Here is a 21,240-nt window from a genome sequence, read left to right as displayed (position 1 = left end):
GTGGGAGACACAGGTTTCAGTCCTGGTTGAGGAAGGAAGTGCGTCTCGTGCAAAAACAAGTTCAAGTTGCAGTGGCGTGGTAAGGTCTGCAGTAAAATAGATGTGTGCTTGAAATGGTTCAAACGTCACTGCTTTTATACTTTAGAAGATCGTTTGCATTGGGATGAGCTCTTAATCAACATACTGGCCAAATAACATGAATGGGTGTTTAACTTCTCAATTAATTATTTATAGAACATAACTAGTTGATGGCGAGGAAGTAGCACTAATGTTATCTGCAAAGCAACGTTCAATTGTTCCTTCTTAATGAGGGTGGTGTGTGAAGCTGATAAACACTTTGAAGCAGGTTTTATTATCAGGAGTTGTTTACATTCTCACGTTTTGTCAATCTAGTTGAATTGATTCCGATTGTACGATCAGATTGTCCCGTTTCCATGAACACTGAATGAAGCAATCGGAATGTTGCTGTCAGCCGACTGATTTCAGTGGACCCTTCCCATGATGCTTTGTGTCAAAAATGGAATTCGCTAAGAGTGATCACGCTTGTGGTGCTTCCTTTTTCATTTTATTTGAAGCTACAACGTCAAAGAAGCTTTCTCTTGGTTGAAAATCTAATCGTAAAGGGACAATCACGTGTGGTTTTTTTTTTTGCGTGATGTGGCACGGATTACTCTGCTGCCTTTCAAACCTCACAAGACGCCTGTGTACGTGGTTACGTCATGACGTTAGGTGAACTGCCGTCACAGACATGTGACATCAATCCTCCGACTGTAGGAAGTAGCCAGATGTGCGGTTTAAATGGACTATGATTGGTTTCAGGACATAACTCAGAAGAACAGACCTAAAGAGCACCTCATATGGAATAATACTGTGTGTTTGTCATTGTTTTGGGCAGCCAGCTGTCCAACCATTATTTTGATGGTCAATTTTCGGAAAAGGCGCCTGAAAAAATAGGATGGGTTGCTTAAAGCCGTCTGAAATATTTGTATAATGGCCATCACTCTTTGTCACCATCTAATTTTGCCTGAATTCTTCTTTTTTCGGCTCAAATATAGTGAATTATCGACTCGTGTACACAACAGCCATGGACTTCCAGTTTTGTATTACGCCCAATAACGAGCAACATGATTGGTCAGTTCATACCACGTGGTATATACCTTTTGAAAGGCAGCCTCTGATTGGTTTGTAATCCTCCGACTCATCCTGATGCGATCAAATGCTAAAGCAGAGACAGGGATTTTCCTTTCCAAGATCCTGAGGAATTATATCTGCAGAATCCACACAGGTGGTATTAATTATATGGACCTGTGATCTATCTAATTTTCCACTTCCAAAATGAAATGAGAAAAGGAAATATTGATGAATTTTGATAAAGATTGATGAATCAAACCGTTGACAAGAGCTGCAGGAGAGAAAGTGTCTGAATGTAAATCACACTTATGAGTCATTTCTGAAGCTGCTGTGTTGGATGACATGTCTATAAGGAGTATGGCATCCATTTTGACTTTAATAGTCACAATTTCATTATCGGCGTTCTTGAAGTCGTCGCCACTGAGTTGAAGAGATTCAAGGCTCCACAGATGTGTGACTCTTTGTCAGTCTGGATGCAGTGGTAGTTTGAATTTAATGATGAAGTTTTTAATGACTTTTTGAAGCTTTAACAGTTTCTGACAGGCTGATTTTGTTTGGTTAAATATGTGGTTTTCTCTGGATTATTTTCTCTCATTTTCCACATCGAGGTACTCAACATGTTGACCACAATTGACCGGTCAGTCGGTATGTTGAGCGACAGAGATCCCTCCTCCTTCAAACACATACGTCACAATGCTAACATGAAACCGTTGAACTCTCTATAAGTGTATTGTCAAAAACAACTAAAGCTGCCTTGTTTTTGTTTACAGTGTATTTATTTTAACAAAAGTCTCTAAAATGTCCATCCACATTTATGGACACTCTTGTTCTATACTATACTGACTTGCTCTTTGTCTACAGGGACGACACTCGGCCTTTTTGAGCGCAACTTCTGCGACGTCTTCTATGAAATGTAACCTGTAATAGTTCATTTCTGCCAGTTCATAGCAAATCCAGAGCAGAGTGCCCAGCGTTCAGCAGCTTAATCACAGGACAATGGTTTTTAAGTCAAAGCGAAGCTCACACATGCAGCTCTGTGTAACCTGCCAATCTCTGACATCGCTCTGCTGTCACCCAGTCTGTTCAGTCCAACCAGATAAGGCTCCCCTGCACACTGTGTGTGGTCACTGTCTGCTTGTGAGACATACGAGTCATGTGTGTGCTGCAGTGACGCCTCCCCCGCCCACCACCGCCACCACCCCCCTCACACACACACAACTGACTGACCCTCTCAAGGTCCGAGCTGAATGCAGCCAGTCTGCGGTCGAGCCCAACGTGCTCGCGCAAGTAATGATAAGAGGATTTTGTGCGAGTTTAGCCCGGGCCGCGGTGGTTTGGTTCTCACAGCCTGAAAAAGAAGGTAGAAAATGGAAAGAGTTACATGCATCGGTGCAAGTGTGAGTCAGAGAGACGGCTGGAAAACTGATGTGACGGAGAGGGTGCGAGTGAGAGCGATGAGAATGAGCCCTTTCTTTTGAGGGTTACTGTGGAAAGGGGAAAAAAAAAAAAAAACTGAGACGAGGCTCCACAGACGATGTTTACTCTTGAGCAGTGAAAGATCGGGGGGGGGTTGAAAAGTCCTCCAGCCAAGTAAGGCTGTACAGACGCCGTGTTAACTATACTTTTGTGACTCGTGTAAATGTAGAAAAAATAAAGTTGTGCTCCAGTTTTGTCATATATCCATATAAATAAACTGTGTCAGAGCAAGGTACAATGTCTGAATAGATTCCCTCCCTCATGATGGGGACAGAAGCAGTAGCAATCACAGCGAGGAGGAGAGCTGATCTTGAATTCTTTCCTGCCATGTGCACTGGCACGTAATGAATGTGACATACCAAAAGTGATTTGAATACCTCTCCTGGTGGATGGACCTTCTGTTTAAGGCTTCATCTATCGCGAGTGAGAGTCTTGAAGGCAAGCTACTGATAAATCATGATCTCATTGTAACAAAATATCTATTAAGAGTGTGTTTTGGCTCTTTGTGTCATGTAAGCGCTGCTCGACCAGAACTGCAGATTGGATTGTTTTGATTGTGTCTAATAAACTCCAGGTCGGGCTAAGGAAGCGTGCAAGTGGCCCGCATGTGAGGAGCAAAACCTGCAGTGTGAATTAACATTGATCAATATTGTCATGACAAAATGTGTGATAATTACATGCTGAAGTGTACGTGGAAGCAAATTAGAAACTTGCGCTGTGCTTGACCCCAGTCTTCGTCTCCTCACCGTCCTCCTTTCATCTTTGCTGTCGTCACAGTCCGAACAATTCATCCTGAAGGCCGCTGATAGCCAGAGATGGACCATATGCGAAGCTATAGTGCAGTGATTAAAATCCATCTTTTACATGCTCCAGTTTGGGGCATTTTTTTTCACACGTTCACATCCCAGTCATGATTAATTTCTGATTTATTTGTCGGTACAAATGCATGGACATGTCATGTTGCGTTATATCGCTTTTGAGCCTGCTTGCGCACGTCTTATTGAAGTGTAATAACTCAACTTATCAGTCATATGCTATATCCTCATGATTTGTGAAATAAAGTAATTACTTTTTTGTTGATACATATTAAAATTTGTTGTAAATCCCCGTCTAGTTCACCGCCACGAATGACTTTTTTCAAACGTCTGTTTTTCTGAACAGAGAGCGAGATGAGAATGTTGTCGATCTGGATTGCACACCATTGGCACGAGGCTTGCAGCAGCATCATGCACCAAGGTGCATATGTGTGCAGGCAGAAACGCTTTTTCTTTTCTTTTTTTTTTTTGGCAATGTTAGAAGCTTAGAAGCTTTGATTCTCGGCAGACTAAATTCCTTCCAGAAAAGTTCAGTGTGAGCACTGGCATTTCAGCTTTGTTTGGCACTGCCTGAAAATCGGCTCCAAATGAAGCCAGCGGACACATGAGGACACGCAACAGATTCCCTTTAATGAGTGACTTTGTGTCCCAAAATGCTAATCAGAAATTTCTGTTTTTGTTCTTGGTAAATACAGTCACACACACACACACACACACACACACACACACACACACACACACACACACACACACACACACACACACACACACACACACACACACACACACACACACACACACACACACACACACACACACACACACACACACACACACACACACACACACACACACACACACACACGGAAGCAGTTAGGCCAGGCTGAAGGTTCACTGTGAACTGCCAATCCATGCCAGTCGATTGGCCTGGCCTATCAACTGTTTCCATGAAGTGAATGACCTCTATGTAGGCATAAGGAGAGAGAAAAAGAGGGGAAAGGGGTGGCATTCTTTCCTAAAATAGGAGCGTTACGTCTGCATCGGTAGAGACGAAGTCAGAGCACGTAACACCGTTAGGTTTTATTGCTATATCACTTTCTTTGAAAACAGATTTATAGGCAAGCCTTTATTTTTACAATTCAAACTTGAAAACGTTCTGAGAAAGTTCCCTTACATACTGACCGCACCGATGCATCAGACAGCAAATCCGATTAATCACAGGGTTGTTGTAGATTAATTTCAATTAATCACAATTAAATATTCATTTTTAATCTATATTAATCAAGTTTCATTTTGCAAGAGCAAACAGACTCAAGAAAGACATATATAGATGTACTTATGTTTTTAATGCGTTTATTAAACACCTTTAACAGTTCATGTTTATAAAAAACTTCTCTTTTTCAGAACAAACATTTATCCACATTATTGTGGCACTGCTACTACTTTTTCGGCCGGCTACAAACTAACTCGTTGACATTGTCCGAGAGGAGACGTGTCACTCGGCGCCGCTCTGCTCCTGGAGGTCAAACCGGACCAAGATGGCAGCTTGGTCACAGACCTTCTCTTTTATCACTAAAACAGTTCAGCAAAAAGTATTTCTGAATACATTTGAGGAGAGAAAAAAAATCTCTGCCGTTTCTGAATCTACTACAGCTAGGTTAGACGTTTTACCAAAGTTTCGAGATGTGTCAGACCTCCGCCGTGTGTCATTTGCATAAGATTGTCAGAACTCTACTTTATGCAAATCCAGTCCAGGTATCTCCAGGGCAACGCGCTGTAAAGATCGAAATGTGCTGCGCCCCACCCGGCATGCACCGCGGTGCATTTCACATAGACGGTAAAAAGGATGCGAGAAAATGATGGATCCTGTCGACACGTACCTTCATTCTACACCGCAGATGGGTTAATTGTGTTAAAATTATTTTCAGTCATATTAATCAGAATGGATTAATCCACGTTGATTTTGACAGCCCTGATAGACGTATATGAGCAGAAACCTTGTTGACGTGTCTACTTATGTACTGCACATCTATGACAACAAACTGTCATGTGGAAAGTGACAGTATTTGGCTTACGGATGTGATACATGAAACAGATGAGTGGGTTGCTTGGCTCAACGTATGGAAAGTTTCCATTAAAAAAAAAAAAAAAAAAAAAAACGATGATGGAAGTGTGGGAAAGAGCACGGCTCTTTGCAAACTCTAAAACAAAGAATGCATATACCACCAAATCAATTCATATCTTTGGAGTCGCCTCAATGCAGAACCATGGCCACGTACGCCCAAGCTTGCATTAAATTTATTCTCCTGTTATCAACACACTTCACTGCTTCAGTCGCCTCAAAGTGTTTTATATTTTGAGTCAGACAATATGAACAACACACAATTGTTTGTGTTGTCCTTTATAATGAATAAATAAGCAGGGCATTGTAGTGTCAATATATTTGTGTCTATTGATTCATTCAGCGTCCAAGATGCGATCAATCAATTGTCAGTAGACGAGCTATCATGATATGCCACTTTGTTTTGGTTTTTTTGTTTCCCCAAAACACATTCAGCAATAACTTTCTTAATTTAGTCAGTGGTGATTGCAGAGCAGATGCTGTTTCTTTATAAGCCTGTAGAACACAAACTCGCATCCTAATTGAAGATTCTAGGTCACTAAGCAGCATTTATACATTTATAACATTTTTTACAGCTTGATTCTGTACTTCTCTCCGGTAATGAGTTTTAGAAGGTCTGCAATACTAAAGTTCAAGTAACATGTCAATTTGAGTATGAAATAAGCACAATAATGTCCACAAGAAACTGTGACACCACACAAAAAACCTAAAACAATAAATTCGGGCTGCTAATATTATTGCTCAAATTAAATTTGCGAGGAATTATTGTTTTATTTTGAACTGATTTAGACCACTACGTTCAACACACCGAAGACGGTGAAGAGCAAAAATGCCAGTTTAAAAGGTTTTCAAATTAGCTGTGGGATTAAATCACGTATCATGGTCTATTATTATTATTGCCACATTTATGTCGCTGACAGTGAAAACGCACATCGTTGAAGCGCATTCATGTTTTTAGGATTGATTTACAGGCCAACGGGAGCCCAACATCTTGGAGAGGCTGTTCAGGCATGAATTAGAACATTTCTTATTCATGAAAGCTAAAAATCCTGTTTAGAAAATTATAAAAATACATTTAAATCAGATTACATAATTGTCACTTGAAGCTTTATGTTTGACGCGAGTTGGATAAAATGGCTTAGAAGATGTTCTGGACAGATAAATGGATGTTTTGAATGTCGAAATAACTGTCAAAACCTTTCTAATACTTTATTTTTAGATGCAACTCCTTCGTGTCTGCATCTCTTAAGCATTTAGATAAAATCACGAAAAGGTCACTGCAGTAAAACATCAGTGTTGCAAAAGCCTTCTTCACCAGTAATGGTAGCAAACTGTCAAGCAATGAAGGAAAAAAAAAACAACCTCTCCCTGTGTTTTGCTGGGACTATTGGTCATAATCTTATTTTAGCCGCTACGTAATGGTTGTTAAATTACATAATTGACCCTTGTCTCCCACCAATGAATGCACCGGCTGTCTTGGAGCAAGCGCACAAGGGCCCTCTTTATTTTACCCTGAAGGTGGAGGACTTGAAGGAGGGGGTTCCAGATTGATGGAAGGCCAAAATAATTAGAAAATCGGAACTTATGGAAAAGAAAAGGACAACAAGAAAAGAAAAGAATAAAGGACGTGTTGGTGATGCGTGAAAAGGAGGGTGAAACATGTCCTCAAGGGTAAATTCTTACATTCCCTGCTTATGTGAGCCACTCCCTCCCCCACTGATGTGACTTTCTGTGTACTTTGCCGTGAAACATATTCCTCAGTGACTCACATTACAGCCTGCCCTGTGCTGTTTGCTTACTGTCACTGCAGTGGCAGGATTTCTGGAAAAAACCCTGCCCTCTTGTACCGTTGGCACCGCTGTTGAGTTGCCCTTTTATCTGCCCGAATCAACACGCAGACATCCAGTCACATTTGGCCCGGTTATCTTAAAATGTCTTATCTCCTCCAGAGAAGGCTCTTATCTTTGGTCACGCCAGCGTTGTAGAATAATTTAAGATGAGTCAGTCGTCTGGTCGTCTAATCTGTATAGCATTTGTGCTCTTCAATGAGATAATCGGCTTACAGTGGATAGTTAAACTTGATCTGTAAAAAAAAACATTTTTTAAGACTTTTCTGAAGAAGAATGGATTTTGCGAGGTCCTGATCTGCTACGAAAATGATTAAAACTTTCAAACGATGGATCCGTCTATTCAGTATTCTGTATCCAGCACAGACAACCACACACACTCACATTCACCAACTGGCAATTTAGAATTACCAATCTGCCTCTGCTGTGTGTTTGTGGGAGGAAATTGTTGTACCTGGTAGAAAAATATATGAAAACATGCAAACTCCACAGGAAAAGGCCGGAGAAGAGGAGGACTGGTCAATCTCTCTATAGGATCCGTCTAACAATGGATCCTCTAGTCTTTTTTCCATATATATTTTCTTTGCGCCATTTGGCTACTGAATAACGATGATCATAATTTCTAACGTAGAACGACATCAGTTCTTCCAGAAAGCAGATTGTAGCATTCAGTAAATCAAACATCACAAGACGGACGGTTTAGACCCGTCTACCACAGCTGTTCTTTTGCGAGATGTGTTCATACGGACTCATCACACTGCGTGGAGCCATCTTGAAAATGATGCTCCCAGTTTACCTTAGAAATTCTGACCTGAAGGGAGCAGTGTGTCTGGATCCATAATGGTAATAATGCCAATAATGCGCTCAATTTAAAGTTCAGTGTCTCTGAAGAGGCGAGACTAAATGTGGTGATTCTGGTCTTTATCTGATTGCTGCTTTTGGTCTTGGCCCTTCTTGTTCTCGGTCTTGGTGGTTGTTGTCTTTCTTCAGAAGAATGTTTGACTCCTACCTCCACCTGCGTCGGAGCAAAATTTACATTTATTGCCCTTTGACACTCCTGTAAGCGATCCAAAGCTTTTCTATGTAAAGTATTTCTGTATGAAAGTTTAAGTTCTTTCATGTTCCTTGAATCTACATCGTCTAATCATTTCTACTCTGTTTAAATCCCTCAGCTCTGTTACTCTTTGTAAAGTTTGTAATTTTACACATCCGACCCGTCCTGCTTTGAAACCTGCTGCCGCGCTTCACCTCTGAACTGCTCATTATGTGTTTGTTTAGGCCGTGCTTGCATTTTTGCACAGGCACACGTTTAGCCATTTCTTTATGTCCATATGCTGCGCGTCAGTCTGAAATGCCTTCAGGCCTGTTTACACCGAGGTCAGATCTTACTTGTCAGCTTGGCCAGCTGCACCCAGAACCTCATGGTCAAGGTTGGAAGAACCCAGCGAGTACGTTTGTTTATGCTTCCCTTGCTTTAGGAAGCAGATGTGTACTTTTATTATTTATTTTTTTATTAAAGCTTCGAGTGCAGCTTTGTGCCTGAACACAGCTCCACCACACTTTTTGTATACTTTTGTGCTTGCTTTACTTTCCACCGTGTCTGTGTGTTTCCATAGACTGTTTTTTGTTTTTTTTTTTTGTTGCAAATTTTCACGGTTCCAGCCTCGTTCTTCATTTCCTGCTGCCGTGTCCCCTTCTCTTAACTTCTTCCCCACGCTCCCTTTCCTCCTCCTCCTCCTCCTCTCACTACACATTAGTTCTCGTTTTTTTTATTTGCTGTGTCATTCTTGGAGTTGCGGTAGGTTAAAACTTGCTGCCACAGTTGGGGAGTATTGTTAAGCTTGTTAGTGTATGAAGGTAATGAAAGTGAGAAACAAATGGATTAAGTTGTGTTCGACATTTTTTCTTCTTTTTTTTTTTTTTAATCTATATGATGAAAATAATCTTTGCACCTCAAGCGGATTAGTTTTTCTCCACTTTTATTTACTCTTTCAACTGATTCGTTCACAATTAGACTCATCATCCGTGTGACACAAGTCCAAAGGCAGACGTTTGCAAATAGTTCTCACTCATTTCTTCGTCGCTGGGTTTCATTCATGGCGTGAGCCGACGTTCTTTTCTCGTCCCATGCGGTCGCATGAGCCGAGTGGCAGGAAGGTTCGTCTCGACGCACTTTTGTCTGTGATGTTTCTTACGGAAACACTTGTAATTTCTCACCCTTTCCTTCTCTCCTTCTTTCGGTCATGCTTTCTTTCTCCTCTCATCTGATAGGTCGCACAGGAAATGGCTCTGATAGCTTCCTGAGGAAATTACACCCTCTTCCTGTCTGTATGCTTCTCCGTTTGTGGCCACCTTCCCCTACTGCCTGTGCTGATGGAGCAGTTGCAGTAGAAGTGTAGGAGCAGCGTTTCAGGCAGGAATCCCCCCACAGCCGCTGCTAATGAGGCTGTGGCCTGATGAGCGAGCCAGATAAACAGCAGCACAAACACAACCAGCTACCGCCATTAGCTGCCGGGCTATTTTTGGACCTCACAGCGTATAGTGGACAGGACACTGCCTATTGTGACCGAGTCTAAGAACAAGAACAGTGACCTATGCTTATACAATGGCTTCTGTGGCCAGGTGCGCCAAGCAACCAGCAAACAATTGAACCTCTGGCTTAATGCTTCAGTAACAGGATGTAAACCCGCATCTTGCTTTATTTCATTTTCATATTCAGCCCTCTTCATACGGATTCACTTCAGATTTGCTCGATCTGTGACACAGAATCACCTGTGACACAGTTTAAAGCGCATCCTTTTGTCGCTGTACACTCTTTCACATAACCTAATTAGATTTTTTTTTTAGCGAAGCCAGAGGGGTCAGAAAATCAATTGGGAAAATAATCATTAGCTGCATCGCAATGGCATAGATTTCTGTGGGAATTGAACCTGTCTGTAGTTTGCCATCGATAACACCCTGCATGTATACAACACATACGCATAGTGGTGTGCTATAAAGGCAAAAAAAGTATAAAGTCTTGATTATTAAAAAAAAAAAAAAAAAAAAAAAAAAAGAATTTCCAATGACGATAATCTGACGATATCCTTTAAAATGTGATTTATTTACAAAAAATAAACAGAAAATTCTTCTTGCTTACCAGAGCATCTGATTGGCTTCTATGGCACCTCGTGTACCTCGCCATTACTGTTTGTGTGCCTATTGTGTTTCTTTTCATGAGTGTAAATACTCGATTCTTTGAAATTACACAATAATATCAAACGATATTGTTCATGACTGGGTTTATATTTGATTAGTTAATTATGTTCTTGTAAGGTTGTCATAAAATGTGCCTCAATTGTGTGTTTCTGGATTTGTTCCAAGATAAATTCAGCTGTCAGAGTTTTTTTATTCTTGAGCTTGAGTGTGAGGGACCTGGGCTTGAATCCCCCAAAAGAGCTTCCAGCAGTCAAAACCAGCCAATTCTTTGCAGAAATGACTTGCAGTGGTGACCCTGCAGACGAATGGATAATAAAGTGGGTTAGTGACAATGTGCGAATCAATCATAATGAGCATGTTAAGTATTGTGATTAGTGATATGATTTGTGTTCAATACAAACATGTAAGTTTATGATTTTAATCTCTTTACTGTCTGACTTTTTTTTTTTTTTTTTCTTTTTTTTTTTTGCTTCTCAAAAGCTTTTACATGCAAGCCTGCAGTTCCCCTCAGGAGCATTTCAGAAGTGGATCACTGTGGGTTTGTTGTTTTGAGTAATTTTTAATGATTATTATTTTTTTATGATTTAATGTTAAAATAATGAAGTGAGCTTCGATGCATTTTTAACACAATGTTTTATCTTTGAAATGACCGGGGCTCCAATGTCGTTAACTTCTTCTTCGCCTCGGTCTCCTCTGCTTAGCTTCATGTAGCTTCAATGACTCAACATTTCTTTCTGCAGAACTGAACACTGAACTGCTCCAGGTGGAAACATGACTGTTGCTTTGAAAGATCGCAAATCATTCCGAGTGCTGCTTCGCACATGTGACTCGAACAAACTGTGTTCAGTGTAACATAGTAGTTCTTGTTTGTTCATAATTTCCTCCTTTGTCTCTGCTTTTTCTGCCGTCACGATGCTCTACACCCTTTGTGACCTCGACTATTAACATCTACCAAGTGGACATATGATACTCTTATTTAAAGAGGACTTGATGAGTGTTCGGTGGTCAAAGGTCAAGTTCACTTTGCCCCTTTGTCTTATGCAGTACTTGAAGAAAATTCCCATGGACTCCATAAGCTCATGGTCATGCACACTGTGCTTTTCACTCTGGTTTGATGCACAAAAATGGAGCAAAATCACATCAGAGTTTCACTTCAGTATTTATTTAAAGTGTTAAAGCAGATTTCACATTTCAATTGTGGTCGTAGTGTTGCAAACAGTATATCAGTGTGCAGTGTAAGCCCAATATTTAACTCCTATCGGTCAGTATGTGTAAGTATTGTATTTTGCTTGTCATTACTTCACTGGTGTGTTTGAACTTTGTAATGGTGTCGGAGAAGTTTGGCACTACAGGGACCAGTGAAGCTGTACATTTTTACATTATTTACAGTATTTCTACTGTATGTCACCATATCTAATTGTCACTACTAATTTAATGCCATTAACTAACCTGTAAAGTGGGTCTGATATATCGATATGGATAGATTTGGTATGTTTGACCCTAAATGCTTCACAGTAACATATAAACAGTGATAACAGCAGAAGCCATCTGGTCTGCAGGCCACCAGTTCCCTTTGCACACCAAATCTTGACTTTGAATGCAGGAGAAAGATTTAATTTTTTTTTTGCATCATGACTAGTTGGAAGTCAGTGAAGTGAAACAGTTTCACATGCAAGAACTTTCACTGTTTAACTGCAACGTTTTCAAGGTGAACTTGGTTTGTTGGTTTGCTTAATTTAGTAAGGTGTAATAGAACCTTGTTCTCATTGTATCAGACGATAGAACATTGATATGAAATAAGTGCTGTCGCTCGTGCTGTGTAATATTAACTTTATCCTTCAATGGGGAAAAAAGAAAAGCAATATTCTGAACCGCTGATGCACTGAGGTTTTTAATGTTCATACCTTTAATATTTGTGCTGCACAAACTGTTGTAAATCTTCTAAATAAGGGAAAACATTTTAATAAACTTCCTCCACAGGATCAGTTGCAGGAAACCTCTTAACATCTTCGTCATTTAATCAGGAGTGTCCTTATTGCAGAAATACACTGAACATTTTTGATTTTATTGAAAAATGCATTACTCGGGTGTTAACAGTGTGATTTCTCTATTACATAAAACTGTCTCATTTAATCCTGATATATTTGCTCATTTCAGTACTGGTGCCGTAGACTACAGCAAAAGAAATAAAAGACCGTTTTAATGTAGTTTGTCACATTTAATAGCCTTTTCAGCTTTCATTGGATGTGCAGTTACTTTATCTTTTTACCACAATTTCGAGTACAAATACTCATCTGTTGCTTTCAATAGACATCTAATCTGCAGTGATTGTGTGTGTGGGTCATTGAATTAAATGACAAGTTATGGTTAAATATTTAGTTCTTATGGGTAAATATAATAACAGAATGTCACCCACCTATCTTCACTCATTGTTCTTGGTCCTGACTTCACCATTTGACCTTTTCCATCTCCCTTGAACGGATCCCACTCCCCCTCTCACAGTCACCGTCATGTGATTAACAGGAGCTTTATTGACAGGTGTGAGGGCCCCCGCAGTGGCAGAATGGACTCTGAAGATGCCCACTACGGGGTGAGGACTGTCCTGGTTGACTCCTCGTCTTCTCTCGGTCGGAGGGGTTTTCTCTGAAACGGCTAATTGTTTGAAGGGTTTCACAATGGCTGCGGGGTTTGCGTAAGAGCTGATGTAACGGCTATTATTAGGCTGCAATGTAATCTCCAAGACCTGGTGGAAGTATAAAATGCTGAATTGTGCCACCGCTTTGTTATAATAATAAAGCAGGTGCTGTTTTTTTTTTTTTTTTTTAAATTTAATACCTAATGTGCAGTATTAGACGCCAACCTTGTCAGTTGCAGAGGAATGTTCTTGTAAAGACCAGTTGTCGAAGAACACACACACACATACTCACACTCACGAGTGCACTGGCAGCTCCCTACAATCACATAGGAATGGCCCCCTCCCACATACGTGCTCAGTCTTAACACACATACACACACACACACAAAGGCACGTACGCTTGATGGCTATCATTAGATTGATGCCACCTGACACTTAGTTAGTACAGGAATGTGATGTGAGGGAGGGGCTGGGGGCAGCTGCCGACTCCCAGGAGCACCAGAGCTGATCTCTGCACTTTTGGGACCCTGCCTGTTCAAATACTGTACACTCACTGTCTTCTAACCCCCCCCCCCCCCCCGTTTAGCTCTTCCAGCCGGGGAAGACCCTCGCAGTGTGGAGCGTATGCCAGCTATCACGTACGGATGCGGGCAGAGGGACCGGGGTCTGGTTACTGTTGAAACTCAGACTGCCTCCATCTGTTGTCTGAACTGTGCCATATGCTGGAATGCACCACTTGGCTCCCTCTGGGTTACTGGAGGCTCTCACTCTGCCCCTCTGTAGCCCTGCACTCTCGTAATGCAAAGAGGAATTGACCCTCCCTGCTTCCCCCGGTGTAACCACGATTAGTAACCCCCCCTGCCTACTCCAATTCATCTCAGAGCATCAACACATATTACGCATATTCAGAAATCAACCAAGGCAAAACAAAAACAAAGGATTGGCCACAGCATCTCATGTACTGAGAAGGACAACATCAGGGCAGCAGTGCAGTCCCTCAAGCTTTTAAAAGCATTTTTTGCAACTTAATTTGAATTTCACTGTTTCCTTAAAATGAAATCCAGATCATTCAGTGTCAGTGTTCCAAAAATGCAACAATTAATTATTTCAGTTGTCGCAACACGAACAGCCACAAAATGTGGTCTCCACTGACCGAAATTGGCATGTGCGCTTTAAAAATGTCTAAAAATCAGACAAATGCAGCTTTTACAACAATATGCAAGCCTATATGGTGATCGCCATTATTTCTGCGGTATGACCGTCCATTCACTGATAGGATTCAGAAGCTTGTCACACATTTGTAACATGAGCTTCTTACTTCCATGAAAAACATGGTGATACTTAAACCACCAGATAAGAAAGTTGATGTATTTAATATCGTCGCACATTTTTTGACAATCCCACAGATATCAAATCAAAATGGATCCAGTCAATCTGCTCATGAGACAATGACCTATGACCCAGTTGAGTGGGTTCATCCCCCACAGTGCAAGAAAGCTGAACCAAAACCTCTTACACGTCAAAAAGTAATACCCGGAAACAGGAACATTCCCAGTTAGAGTTCAGGCTTACATTCTTAGTATTCGGAGTTTGCATGTTCTCACTGTACTTGTGGAAAGAGGCATGAGCACCCAGGGAAAAAAACAAAACAAAACAAGCAGGCACAGAGAACTTCACGTCCCCCTCATGCCACAAGTCTGAAGCAGGACCATCTTGCTGTGAGGGGACAGCGCTAACTGCTATTCCAAGCTAATGATTATGAAAGTCTCTACAACAAACACTTGTAACTAAACATAAAAACATGTCCTGGGTCCACTTTGGTCCTAGTATACGACAACTTTGATTATAAGCCTCCTTTTATGAGGCTCATGTTTGGAAAATGTTTTGGAGACCAATTCTTGTTTGACATAATTCCTTTCTCTAGAAACGATATTAAAAATCAATATCTGTTCTGAACATCGTCAAACATAAGCGAGGGAACACCAACACTTAACAGTGCAGCTGACTTCTCAGATGTTTCATCGTTGCGTGCAGTTTTTTTCATCATCATTAGGTTTAGTTGAGTTAAAGGGAGACATCTAAAACATGGAGGACAGTTTGTACACAACTGATCTCCAGTCTATTTTTCTGCCTCAATGGTTTCTCTTCAGCTGTCATCACTGCTGCTCCGCCTGCTCCTCCCATAGCTCGTAATCCTTGCGGCCATCCAAAGCATCGGATGTGCAGCATTTGAGCAAGACTTTGAACAGCCTAATATCACGGTCCAGCACATATAGCCGGATTGACATCACCTTGGTATGATACCCAAGTCACCATTCATTACACATAATTGACATTGGACCTGCTCAGTCTGGTGTCCTCGCACTCTCGATCCCGAGACCCCTGTTCTCTTAGTATGCAGAACTCTGCATGACATCTGAACCTGAATATTACACCCTGAATGTAAAATGACCCTGTTTTCTCAGACGGATTTCCAGGATTTACCAAAAGCCAGTCTGATATTTGGACGTATGTTCCTTCCTTCCTTTTGAAACTTCAGGTTACATAAACTCACGGCTGAAGTTTCACAGCATTTTATCATTCCACCAGGAAATCTGCTTGGTTCTGTTTGTGCAGCATTAGCCAGTTCTCGCTGTCGTTGTCATGGTGACATAACAACTCCGTCCTGCTAAAGTGGCTTTGGCAACTTTGTGATGTTGAGGTGTTGGTGGCTGGGCGTGTGGAAAAGAGGAGGCGTGTCCCTCTGTCTGCATGTGTGTGTATGTGTGAGTTTGGGGGTGTTGTGTTTGTATCCATGCAGGTGTGTGTGTGTGTGTGTGTGTGTGTGTGTGTGTGTGTGTGTGTGTGTGTGTGTGTGTGTGTGTGTGTGTGTGTGTGTGTGTGTGTGTGTGTGTGTGTGTGTGTGTGTGTGTGTGTGTGTGTGTGTGTGTGTGTGTGTGTGTGTGTGTGTGTGTGTGTGTGTGTGTGTGTGTGTGTGTGTGTGTGTGTGTGTGTGTGTGTGTGTGTGTGTGTGTGTGTGTGTGTGTGTGTGTGTGTGTGTGTGTGTGTGTGTGTGTGTGTGTGTGTGTGTGTGTGTGTGTGTGTGTGTGTGTGTGTGTGTGTGTGTGTGTGTGTGTGTGTGTGTGTGTGTGTGTGTGTGTGTGTGTGTGTGTGTGTGTGTGTGTGTGTGTGTGTGTGTGTGTGTGTGTGTGTGTGTGTGTGTGTGTGTGTGTGTGTGTGTGTGTGTGTGTGTGTGTGTGTGTGTGTGTGTGTGTGTGCGCGCGCGCGCTCATGGCCCTGACAGGCTTGTGTCTCTGTTTAGCTAACCCCTCCTACACATGTTGCTCCAACACTGGCCTTTCTCAATCCACAACCCACTGGATACGACCATGAATGAACACATTCTCTCTCTCTCTCTCTCTCCCAGTTTCACTCTCACTTCATGTGTCTATCCTTCCAGCTCTGTCTCTGTACCGGGCCTCACCTTGACCTCACAGCATTTTTCAGATAGCTGCTCTGCTTCTTTAAACATGCACTGTATTCAAGCATTTACTTTATCGGGATTAGTCATGTACACAGTCCCATTTCCTCAAAACCTCTAACCACTAAGTAAGTTTTTAGTTCCCCACTTAATAGTACTTAGACGGCCTGCATAACCACACAATCTCTTGTGCATTTAGATATGCTGTGTACACACATTTGAAACCAACTTGGGTAAAAAGACACTTTTGATGACTACACAGATTGTGTTCCGGTTATGTTAAGAATAGGATCATTTTTTTCTCATTCATATATTTATTCTCCATCAGAAGAGGTGGACATACAAAAGGAGTATCTCCTTTTAAGTTTGGATCGATCTGCTTGAGATACTTGTTAAGATGGGCCCAACTGCTTAACCTACGATTATGAAGCTAATTTAAAGACACACACACACACACACACACACACACACACACACACACACACACACATATATATATATATATATATAAGAAGTTGATTATTTGCATGATTGTGAAAATGCATTATTCATTAAAAAAAATGAATCATCCTGGAAACTGCATCGTTGCCCACACCGGCCACACACACTTTTCCAGAAATATTAAGGGTAGACCTAACACAGTCTAAATGGAAACTGACATTTTTATAGTTCGTGTCCATAAAACTTCCTTTTTATTGAGCAGTTTTCTCATCAAATTCTTATTAGAAGTGTCTTACTATATTAATAAAACCAAGCCAAAACACAGACACAATAGGATGTCGAAATAGATTTAAAATGAGAATTTGACCAGCCAAATCTGTAACGGGTGATGAAATGAAAGAGCAACGATTGAAGATCGAGCAAGTTATCTTGTATGAGAGGTGTGATTTTGACTCTTATGTAACTCCTGTAAGAAGCTCCAATTAAAGGATCCTCCTTGATTTAAATGTATACTAAATATGTGCGTGTAGCGCCTGGTTGGGCAATACCTTTGAAGTCATGTGTTCTTCATCACAATATTATTCATGATGGAAGACTTTTCATTTATTAGGTCCATACAACAAGTCTTAGAGTTGGGAATATGAGCTGAGCCGTGAGTACAGACTGGTAATAATGTCAGAGGTACATCAGCACTTTAATAACGATATTTAACGAAAAAGCTGCTGACTGTTGTAATTCTACAGTTTTCAGGAGTTTGAAGAGTGCAGATCATCTATTCCTGTTGATAAATGCTTTTTCTTTTCTCATATAATCTATGCTCTCCTTCGCACCGATGCCACTTTTCTAAAGGGTGAGGACGAGTACTAACCTTTAGCTCCTTGCCGATACGGAGTACCGATGCGAGTACTTATCAAATACCATAAAGTCTAATTCATACTCCATACACAAAGATGTGCAAAGGCTATGCGTTGCCGCGACGTGCACCACCCGCAACTTCATCTCGCTGTTAATGAGCGTATCAGTCATACTTTAATCATGTGTAGCATCAAACTCTTTAGCATTTAGCACGGCTCAGAGTTACGTGCTGAGCAGTTAAACTACTGCGCTCCATCGGGCGAACTCCGCTGGTCCAAATGCCTCTGGTGATTAAGTTGCTGGTGTTGTACGAACCATCTTTCTCCTCGTGTTGATATGTTGACAGAACATAATTTACAGTCTGCATTACGTTCGTAAAGAATCTCCAAACCACGGACATTGCCCAGGCTCTCTTGCGGACCTGCAGGCGACGCTGATTGACACATGACGTCAGGTTTCACTCGCCGCGTTGTATCAATGGGCTTTCACGACTGCGGGTACCTTGTGCAGTATCGGACCTGAGACTGGTATCTGTATCGGTGCATCCCTATAAGTTTCTGTTCTCTATTTTATTTTGTTGAGTTTTATTCTGGGCTTCTCTCTGGTGTTCAAATTCACTGTGTTCCATTCGATTGTATTCTACCTCTTGGTTCTATTTTCTTTTAATCTGCTTCATCCCCTGGATTTTCCTGTATCTTTCTATTCTATTACATCCATTGTATTTGTTCCTTTCTATCTTAATGTTTTTTTTAACATTTCTTGTTCACGACTGTTCTGTTCTATTAATGTATGTTTTCTCATTCTATTTTACCATTTTCTTCCCCTTTTTTTTTTTTTTTGAAACCACACTCACGAATCAGGAACTCAAGAAGCCTTTCGGACTCAATGTGTTCAGTGCTTGAGTCAAGTCTGCCCATAATTATTAATCCTGAACAATTCCCATCAGCTACAGTCATTCATGCAAAATGAATATGAAACTTTACAACAGAGAACATCTGAGTCAGCATCGTTACAACAACCAGGTAGTGGATGAAACCGTCAAGTCTCTCATGGCTGCTTTCACTGCCGGATTTTGAGACTCACTTTTTCCGCTGTTTGCTTGCTTGAACCTCTTCTGGCTCTGTACTTCCACTGCCCTCTGTGCTCACCTCACAGTGAACACTGTAGCTTTTTGATGTGCGCGTGTGTTTGTGTGTGTGTTTTTGGGTGTTCCCTGGTGGCGGCGGCGGCGGCTCTGGGTCTGCGTCCTTCAGAGGACTGAATAAAAGGACCATGTGTTGTTTGTATGTTTTTTTGTGGGGGAAGAGGAAACGGTGTATAGTTGTAGAGGGTGGAGGTAAAACTGTTACTAGTTTTGCTGCATATTTATTTTTTTTCCCATTCATGGATTTCGAAGGCAAAGATTGGCATAAACCTTTAATTTCAGTTTAGTTTAGTTACATTTTTAGACCTGGAGGGTTTTTACGTCACGGCACGGAGAGAGGAGCCTTTATTGAACCCATCGCACGTCTGAAAAACAATCCCAGAGGCAAAATTCTGGCCCCACTTCAGAGCACGATCCAATCGAAAATGCTACTTTGCAATGCAAGTTAAATCCTGAATTATTCCCACGAGTTCAGCATCCAACCTAAATGTTTTAGTGCAGCCTTAGGGAAGAGGGCCTCAGAATTCGTAAAGAGTGTCCTCATCCTAATGAATTACTCAAAGCTATTTAGTTTAAAGCCTTTAACCTTTGCTTCAGTATCAGCGTCCAATCCCCAGCAGCTTCCTGATGGGGAAAAAAAAATTGGCAAAGTTGACTTCTTTCAAAAGTAAGCATTGCAAATTTTAATTAGTGAACGCATTTTTTGACAGATAAAATAACGCCATATCTGCCTTTCTCTTACCTGGGTCACATGAATGGGATACCGTTTAGATTAAAGGTCTGAACTTAAAGAGAGTCTCTCTCTCGCTCGCTCTCCGGGAGGCTGGATTGGAAGCTGGGACATTTTCCTCTCTGCTTGATGTTGTTCTACACTGGGAAAGTTCATCCTGGCCAAACGAGCTTCATGCCTGGCTCTGCTTTAGTGTGGGAACAGGACTTGAAAAGAGACGGTCCACCAGTTCAAAGTGTACCACGCAATGGTTTGTTAATTGTTTTGCTTTCTGCCCCCTGTTTCTCTCCCCTCTTTCCATAGCAGGGTGTGTTTGGAGCTCAGTGCTCTAACCCAGCCATGAGCATCATCGGTGCTGAGGATGAAGACTTCGAGAATGATCTGAACGATGTGAGTCGAGACCAACCCGAGGCGTCTCTCACCGCTTCTCATCTTCATGTTTAGATCGTCTTTAACCCTGTCCTCTCTCCTTCCCTGCCTGACTTCTTTGCTCCTCCCAGGTGATGGATGATCAGTGCACACACTTCAACAGCATCGAGCAGTTGAAGGAGCGGCCGACGCACCTGCTGGTCTTCATGCAACACGTCATTCTCCAGTTTGACCCTGCGCCCCTGGTGAGGCCTGCAGCTGCTCCGTTAACACACAAGCGCACACAGTTTCCGTTTTTGTCAGTCAGACTCTCACACGCGTGTGACGCAGCAGATTGCGGTCTGTTTCAATCGATGAAGCTGTCCCCATGGTTTGAGTAGCCGGTACTTCACGTTTCTCCTTAGACTTACTTCAGACAGTAAAACTTCTGTAGAATTTCCATTTATCACACATAAACCAAAATATTCGAAGCCTTTTTTTTTTCTTTTTTTTTTAAACTGGACACCTTACTAATCAAAATCTAGATTTTGAAATGTTTGAAACATTTCTATGATATGCTATTTATTAAGTGGCTATAAATGCTCTTTGGATTAGCTGTTGGTTATTGAGGTGATTCATGGTAATGGCTGCTAGAGATATTAAAAGCGGTCAAATAAATAATCCTAAATATTGCAGTCTTGATTCCTGTCCTGCCTTTCACACCTAGAAACGTGTCTGTTTTGAGTTTAATCATGAAAACCAAACAATGAAAAAGAAAAATACTTTAGAAGTTACAGCCTTTTTAATAAATTCTGCTTTATATTGATATAGCAACATATAAAACTCTATTGGTGTCACTTAATATTCAAAGAAAACATGTAAAAAAAAAAGTCTATACTTTAGAATGATTTCTAATACATCATTAAAAGTCATTATTTGATTTATTTTGTCTTGCAGCTATAAGCTACTAAAGCAATGAAAAGGTTTTATTATACCGTTTTGAAGTAAATGGATTTTAGGATATTTTCCCCTGTATTA

The 21,240-nt window shown here is 41.3% G+C and overlaps 1 protein-coding gene across 10 annotated transcripts in view; it reads left to right on the top strand.

Moving 5' to 3' along the window:
• The window catches only part of arhgef1 (Rho guanine nucleotide exchange factor (GEF) 1), a 49,311-nt gene that overhangs the window by 2,280 nt on the left and 25,791 nt on the right, over window positions 1-21,240 (top strand). For 3 of the 10 annotated variants that reach the window (XM_080471922.1, XM_080471920.1, XM_080471917.1), the window contains exons 1-3: window positions 18,866-19,002; window positions 20,158-20,244; window positions 20,355-20,468. In XM_080471922.1, the coding sequence (XP_080328048.1) occupies window positions 18,946-19,002; window positions 20,158-20,244; window positions 20,355-20,468 (258 nt within the window). In that variant the 5' untranslated portion in view covers window positions 18,866-18,945. Of the gene's footprint in view, window positions 1-13,127; window positions 13,180-18,840; window positions 19,003-20,157; window positions 20,245-20,354; window positions 20,469-21,240 lie in introns of those variants that run through there. The other 7 variants (XM_080471924.1, XM_080471918.1, XM_080471923.1 and 4 more) reach the window with 4 other exon arrangements.

The sequence above is a fragment of the Lipophrys pholis genome, assembly GCF_963383615.2.
Source record: "Lipophrys pholis genome assembly, chromosome: 9".
NCBI classification, from domain to species: Eukaryota; Metazoa; Chordata; class Actinopteri; order Blenniiformes; family Blenniidae; genus Lipophrys; species Lipophrys pholis.
This window is presented reverse-complemented; position numbering and strand designations above follow the sequence as displayed.